Genomic DNA, 7,500 nt, shown 5'->3' with positions numbered 1-7,500 from the left:
TCTTGGATGCCAAACTGCAGAGCTTTTTGGGTTCTTAGGTGTTGTATCAGACCCTGGGGGAAGTGAGGGGGAGAAGGAAACCTAGAGTACGAAGGGTACAAACAAAACAGACTCCATAGTGGTCGGTTTCTGAAAACAGATTCTCCTATCCATCCAAATGCTTGTTGGGAAAAATAAGGTAATTCTTAAAACAAATGACGGGGGAATCTTTATCGAGTAATACATCCAAGCCTCTTTCTCTTCTTTTTTTTTTTTTTCTTTCATAGCCACATTCTTAATATTTCGGAACAATAACCTTGTGTGTATACATAACACAATAATACACTTTTGTTACTTGAATAAATATATAATTTGAAATATCCAAGGCTCTGTCAGACAATGGATTTTTACTTTTTTTTATATAGCAAGCTAAGCAATGACAGAAAATAGTTTTAAGAGAAGAAATATTCTACTGTTTCTCCTTATCACCCAGTTTGTCACAGAGATATCAACTTGGGCAGAACCTCCTGTAAGTATTTGTCGGAGAAGGTTTTACATATCCACATAAAAGGCACTACTGCATTAACACAATATACATATAAAGATATATCAGAGTGCCAACTAATTATGATAGAGGAATACTTCAATCACTAAATAAGGCCTGGATGTACTTTGATGACTACCAATCAAGAGAGAACAAGATCTTTCCGATATCTAAAAAGTAGTGTTTCAAAAGATGGTTAAAAATTGCAATTACATTTGGATAAAGAAGATCAAGCAACCAAAGGATTTCAAGGTATTATATAGGGAAAAATTAAATGGCTAGTAATTCAACTACATTGTTATGGTCACCTCAGAAAGAAAATGATGGAGACGAAGAATCGTAGATTAATCTGCTGAGTAACTGTGAAGAAAATAATCAAAAGGAAAAATATTCAGCAGCAATTATCTATTCCTTTTCATAGGAGTATCTCTGTTTAGTTGAATTATCATGAAGTATGAAACTTAAATGATATCTTAACTTAATCATCTGGTGTCATAAGCTCCATTCAACTGCAAAATTGATGAGGGAAATATTATCAAAGAAACTGAACTGTTTCAAAATAATAAAGCATATATCTTAAATTCATCAATGATCTTAAATCTACAAAAACAGTTTATGGTACCAAGAGACAAACTTAACTTGATTTATAAAAAAAAAAAAAAAAAAAAAAAAAAATTGAAAACTTAGATCATAGCAACACATGAAAATACGAAAATTTAAAACAAATTTAAGAATTTGGAAATCTGAAAGAAGACACATCAATAAAAACAGACACATATTTTTATATATAGGCATTCATGCGTAAAATTATAAGCTGTAAAAATAGCATAAAAGCATTTTCAAGAAACCATCTATGCAGCTCTAAATGTATACATTCACATACATATGTATTCATCTATTCATTTTAATAATCTGTCAGCTATTTCAGTAACTTCACGCATTCACTTCCAAGTACACTCAGCACATGCACAAACACAATCATATCTATGAATGTACATGGAATGTACACATATGGGAACAAGGACATGCACAGGGACACAGACAGGGACATGCACAGAGACACACACAGCGATAGAGATGGACACGGACACACAAACACACAAACACACAAACACACACACACAACTTCCTCCCTCTCCCTCTCCCTCTCCCTCCCTCACAAACACAAACTCAAACACACACCTTCCTCCCTTTCCCTCCCTCCCCCCCACCAAAAAAACAACAAACATAATCAGACACACACACACCTTCACCTTTCCCTCTCAACTCTCTTCTAAGCCTCCCCTAATACCAACAAGATACAAAACACACAGACTTCCGTACCTTCTCCTTTCCCTCTCAACTATCCCCCACAAACACAATTAAAACTTAAAATTACATACACACCTTCCTCCTCTCCTCATATCTGCTCCCCTACAAACACAAACACAAACAAAAACACACATACACACACACATGCCTTCCTCCCTCTCCCTCTCCCTCCCCCACAAACACACAAACACACACACACGCATGCATGCACACACACACACCACACAAATAAACACATATACACACATACACACACACTGAGTTTCATGCTACATGCTGCTATTCTGAATGTTATTATCCAGTCTTTGATTTCAAACTAGTCTATTACTAAGACTCCAAATCATTTCTCAGAAAGAATACTTCCTAACAGTACCAAAACACATGTTACTAATGGTTCAAATAAAACAAAAAAATCACAGACTGTTTAACAGATTCTTTCTGTCAAAATTCATTTAAAATTATAAAAAGAAGTATGAAAATTAATTTAAAATTATAAAAAGAAGTATATCTGTTCACAAGGGCAATACAGAGTGATTCTTAATATAACATCTTCTACCTAGCATCCATTGGCTTCAAACTAACATCTGCAATTTCTGTTTTTATCCGTCCAAAAGCTGTACTGAATGAAGTGGAAATAAACTTTTCTATTTCTATGACAAATCCATTCTCTCCCAATAATTTTGGTTCTTTGATTAGTCTCTTGTTCCTGATTCACTTTTCCTTTTTATTAAATATTACATTCTTTCTATCTTCTTTTTCCTTCAAGTGCCCTTTCTTATCATTTTGTAAACTGATACTTTACCTTCTGCTGTGTAAAAAAAACTCTAACCCTTACGAAAATATGAACCATATGAATTAATTTATTATTTTCTTCACATTAAACAACTTACTCATCACTAAAGAAACAAAATAAAAACACCAAAGATTATATAAAAGCAAGATGAAATCTGTCAACAAATAGAAGAAATAACAAAATGCATTGGTCTTCGTACGTACCTCATCAGTAGCTACAAGTATTCTGCCATCAATCTTTGGAGCAAGTTTGCATGCCATGTCTTCCAACTCATGGACACTCTCCTGACGGGACAGACTGCCTCTTGATCGCCTGCCTGAGCTGTAAGGGCCAAAATCATTAGCATTCTCCTTTTAGGGAAAATTATGTTATTTAAAGAGACATACCTTATCTATGGTTTGTTGAAATTCTGAGGAAAATCTTAAAGTTTCTTGTACTAGGATTCCAATATCTTGTATTTCTAAGTTTTACTTAATCTTTGATGAAACCTGTCACAATCTTTAGGTAGGATTCCTATCTTACATTTCTAAGCTTTGCCTAATTTAAAAAAAAAACTAAATGATTTTTTTAAGGATTCCTAATATACAAGACAAAGAGTTTACAAAGATCAACAGAATACAAGAACTTTTGGGAAAGGTAACAGTATAAGATACATCAATCAAAAGAATAAAATGACATCTATAAAATTAGATAAATGTCCATACATCATCAGCAGCAAAAGAGAAAGCCAGTACCTAAAACCAAAATTCAAAAACAGCTCACCAACGTCATAACAACAAAAATATATACTGTATATCTGTTAGAATAGAGATATACAGTGCTATTCCTTCAATAAGCACTGGAAAAAAAGGAGGAATATGAGGGAGTTATAACTGCAAACTCACACAGAGGGAACAGAGCCTGAGGAGGCAGTGGACAGTGCGGAATCTGTGGACATTGACCGACCAATGGAGGAGCGGGACGAGGGTCTGGCGGCCGCAGGGAGGTCATCATCGTGTCGGATGAGACTGTGTCTGTGAGGATGGTGTATTGGGTGATGTTATTTATTTGTGTGAATACTTTTAACTTTGGGCCAGTTTGTATTAGGATGAAAGATTGTTGGTATCAGGTTTAGCTGCACATAATCACAAAAACAAACTATCACTGACCAAAATAATGAATAAATACACACGCACAAAAAGTGGATTTCCCACCAAAAGATTTTTCCTTCTTTTCAAATTTTAGTAAACTACAGATACAGCACACTCATAATACAATCTAGTGAAGAGTTCTCTCTCTCCATTTGATTCCTCATTTAACTTTTCGTTCAAAGGAGTAAACAAAGTTTAGGTAAATAATTCATATTCAGTTATTTCACTCTGTGATGGGTAAATACACATTAGTAAAAAAAAAAATTAAAAATTAAAAATGTTTTATACATTCTTCAACGTTACCTTCTAGACAACAGGACAAGGGACTGTCTATGTGTAGAGTTACGTCGTGATTTGCCTAATCGAGTTTTAATAGCTGTGAAGTGGTTCTGGACGGTTGTTGACAGCATAGGACACTGCTCTTCATCTTGCTGTAAGATGTAGAAGGTGGAAAAGATGGTTGGGATTATTAGCATGTGTAAATATGCTTTGTAGGAAATGCTAAATGGTAAATGACCATGAAAATCTATGATATTCACTTATTATAATCAATTAAATAAATTGCACTAGTAAGGAACTTACACTGATTTATGAATAGCAAGAGCTTTAGAGCGAAATGCAAAAGTGTTGATAATAAAAACAATATACATCATTATTATGATGATTATCATCATCATAATGATGATAATTACAATGACAGTAGTGATAATTATGATAATAACAACAATAACAACAATAACAATAATAACAAATACACTAGTAATAATAAAGTTAATGCTAAATACTAACCAAAATAGGACACTCAGTCAGCATCTGATATCCATCTCGTCCCTGGTACATGTAAGCCTTGACAACCAGTCGATAATTAGCAGCAGGATCCAAATATTCATCTCCAACCTTAACAATGTCTCTGATAATCCTTGAACCTGGTTCAGCGTTTGGGTCAAAAGCAAACTGTATGCCAGCCACTTGCGGGAAACGTCCCTCCAGCTTTGGATATTGTGAGACTCCATTTTCGAGAGCTGCTAATAGTTTTTCTCCTGTTGATAATAAAGTGCAAAAAAAAAGATGATAGTCATAATTCTAAGCTGCAAAGTGGAAATGCTACTAGTTATGGAATTTCTTAAAGGTGATAGTTGTTGTATTTTTAGGGGAGGGATGAATGTGAAACTTAGTAGCAAATACAACATAGTATTAAATAAATACAATTAAAGGAACAATAAGCATACAAACCACAAACTTGGAAAGTTATCCTTAAACTTTCATGCTAATTTCAACAGATACTAAATAATTTGATTAATTACAAGATTAATTAATTACTAATTACAAGACGTCATCTAAAAATATGACAACTTACCTGTGATTTCTAAAACTAAAAGGGGATCTAACATGGGTAAAACTGTCATCAAATCTCGCATCTTGAATTCCCCAGCTTGGTGGATCCTGTCGGACCTCAGGGTGCCAGAGTTCAGGATTGCAACATCAGCATTGGTAGCTGCCATCATGATATCACAGATAAAGTTGCCGAGGTTCGTCTCTGATGTGCGGATTGAGGAGAACCTTCCATCCAAGTCAACACTAAAGGTTCCAAGAGTTTCTTCCATCTTCTCACCCACCACATCTTGTTGAAGAAATTTTGATATATTAGGAATGCCTCTTCATTAACTCCCCTCCTTGTAGCACAAAGATAAAACCAAAAGAAATCAAATATCAAATAGGAAAAGCTGAATCTTAAACTTACCTTCATACTCTGATAAAGCTTCCTTTAGTTCAGGATCAGGTTCAAAACTTGAGTCAACTTCAACCTTCTGTATATCCACAGTAACACCAGATCCTTCCTCATTTAGTGTAACCACTGAGAACTCCCTAAAGTCTGTCCCACTTTTTAGAATAACTTTATCATTAATCTGAAAAAAGAAAGAAAATCAGACACGTTTTCCTTTGTTATATATATTTTCTCAGTATTTTCATTTCTCTTGCTTTCAAATGAATTAAATACATTTTTTAAAAGAAAAATAGATATAGGTATACTACTCACCTTCTGAATCTCATACACATGGTCATGGCCACCTAGGATAAGATCAATTTCATCTACATTTTCTGCTAGTCTGATATCATTAGGTGTCCTCATGTGCGTTAGTGCAATAACATAGTCACAGCCCTGTGGAAAGGGATGAGATGGAAATTTTGTGACTAGCACATTTTAAATAACAACTTAAGGATATGAACAAAAAATAATTATATTAAACACTGGACTAATGATATCTAAAAATGAATTAATAGATAAATAGATTACATATAAGAATGCATGAATTTTCTTACCTGGTTCTTGAGCATGTTGGCAAGTTCTCTACCTTTGTCCACATAGTCTGTGAAGGTCACTTGCTCAGCATTGATAGTAGCTAAAGTCTCTAACCATTCCTGTTCAACTAAGCCAATCTGTCGATAGAATTTAATAAATGAGTTTTTAGGAAATTCAGCATAGGCATTCTTTAATATTTCATGTTCAGCATGTTTTCAACTAGCTAATAACTAATAATGTAAAATAATGATTTGAAAGACATTTATTACCACACAAATGATAACTAATAAAAGAGAGAGAGAGAAAAAACAACGTATTTCTATATTTCATATTCAAAATCATTAAGAAAAAATAGGAAGAAAAAAGGTCACAAGCTCACCAGCCCAATCTTCCAGCCGTGCCACTCCATGATATGCGATACAATGCCGTCAGCCAGAGGCTTGCCAGTCTCATTGTCATCCACGTTGCTCATCAGCCAAGGGAAGTTTGTGCGACCTGCAACATCTATCAGACGCTCCAGCCCAAAATCTGCAATGAAGGTTTGTTTTCAACTTTTGCCCTTATGGTGTAAAAGAAATGAAAATATGCATCCTTAAATCAAAGGAAAGATTATCAAAACATGAATATTCCATTCTGAAAACCTATTAAGTACAATTCAAATAGCCACTCACTACATCTTATATGACACACATTACAAGCACTATAAAAGAAAAAAATATATATATCACGCTAGAATTTTCAAACAAATGCACATAAAGCTTACCAAAGTCATGGTTCCCAAAGACAGCACAATGGATCCCAAATTGGTTCATAACGGAGACCATCTGCTCCCCTTGTGTGAAGGAGCTCACTGGAAAGAATTATATAGAGTATTATTAATGTTATCCTATAAAGAACAATATGAAAATAACAAAAAAAAAAGACAATATCTTTGTTAATTGTTCCAGCTGTTATGAATGTCATTGTAACTAGAAAACCTATTTTTTAAACTGATTTATCATAGAGTGATGACATATTGACAGATTGGCAATGGTAATCATTTGATAATTGACAGGCTAATGATGGCAATTATTTTAACATGTTAAGTGTCAAGTGCATCTGTGTCTCAATAAAAACTAAATAAATTGAGAGACACAGAAAAAAAAATTGCATAATTATCAAGACAAATAAAATAAATTCTGATAAGCCAAACATACTCAGTAAACAAAATGACATGTTATAAAACAAAAAAATATATATATAAATACAAAGAAAACTGGAAAAAAAATAATATTCCTCATGAGCTTTTTAAACTGTAAAAGTTAAATAAGGATGATGATGAATATAATGATAATGATAATGATAATGATAATGATAATGATAATGATGATTAGCACACATGATGGTAATCATGTTCAGCATGATGATGATGACCATCATCATTATCATCATCATCATCATA

The 7,500-nt window shown here is 33.6% G+C and overlaps 1 protein-coding gene across 8 annotated transcripts in view; it reads right to left on the bottom strand.

Annotated features, from left to right (window-relative positions):
• Positions 1-7,500, bottom strand: part of LOC122246001 (uncharacterized) — a 36,965-nt gene that overhangs the window by 7,496 nt on the left and 21,969 nt on the right. The window contains exons 4-14 of one of the 8 annotated variants that reach the window (XM_086536948.1): positions 6,823-6,909; positions 6,439-6,587; positions 6,080-6,196; positions 5,796-5,918; positions 5,499-5,664; positions 5,115-5,378; positions 4,547-4,797; positions 4,061-4,188; positions 3,512-3,640; positions 2,831-2,948; positions 1-53 (exon numbers count right to left, since the gene is read on the bottom strand). The exon at positions 1-53 is cut by the window's left edge and continues 26 nt beyond it. In XM_086536948.1, the coding sequence (XP_086393074.1) occupies positions 1-53; positions 2,831-2,948; positions 3,512-3,640; positions 4,061-4,188; positions 4,547-4,797; positions 5,115-5,378; positions 5,499-5,664; positions 5,796-5,918; positions 6,080-6,196; positions 6,439-6,587; positions 6,823-6,909 (1,585 nt within the window). Of the gene's footprint in view, positions 54-831; positions 884-990; positions 1,033-2,830; positions 2,949-3,511; positions 3,641-4,060; positions 4,189-4,546; positions 4,798-5,114; positions 5,379-5,498; positions 5,665-5,795; positions 5,919-6,079; positions 6,197-6,438; positions 6,588-6,822; positions 6,910-7,500 lie in introns of those variants that run through there. The other 7 variants (XM_043004234.2, XM_086536950.1, XM_086536951.1 and 4 more) reach the window with 7 other exon arrangements.

Source organism: Penaeus japonicus, unplaced genomic scaffold (genome assembly GCF_977035675.1).
Source record: "Penaeus japonicus unplaced genomic scaffold, GWHDUDI00000001_assembly GWHDUDI00000005, whole genome shotgun sequence".
Taxonomy (NCBI): Eukaryota; Metazoa; Arthropoda; class Malacostraca; order Decapoda; family Penaeidae; genus Penaeus; species Penaeus japonicus.
The sequence above is the reverse complement of the archived record's forward strand: the minus strand, read 5'-3'. Positions and strand labels throughout refer to the sequence as shown.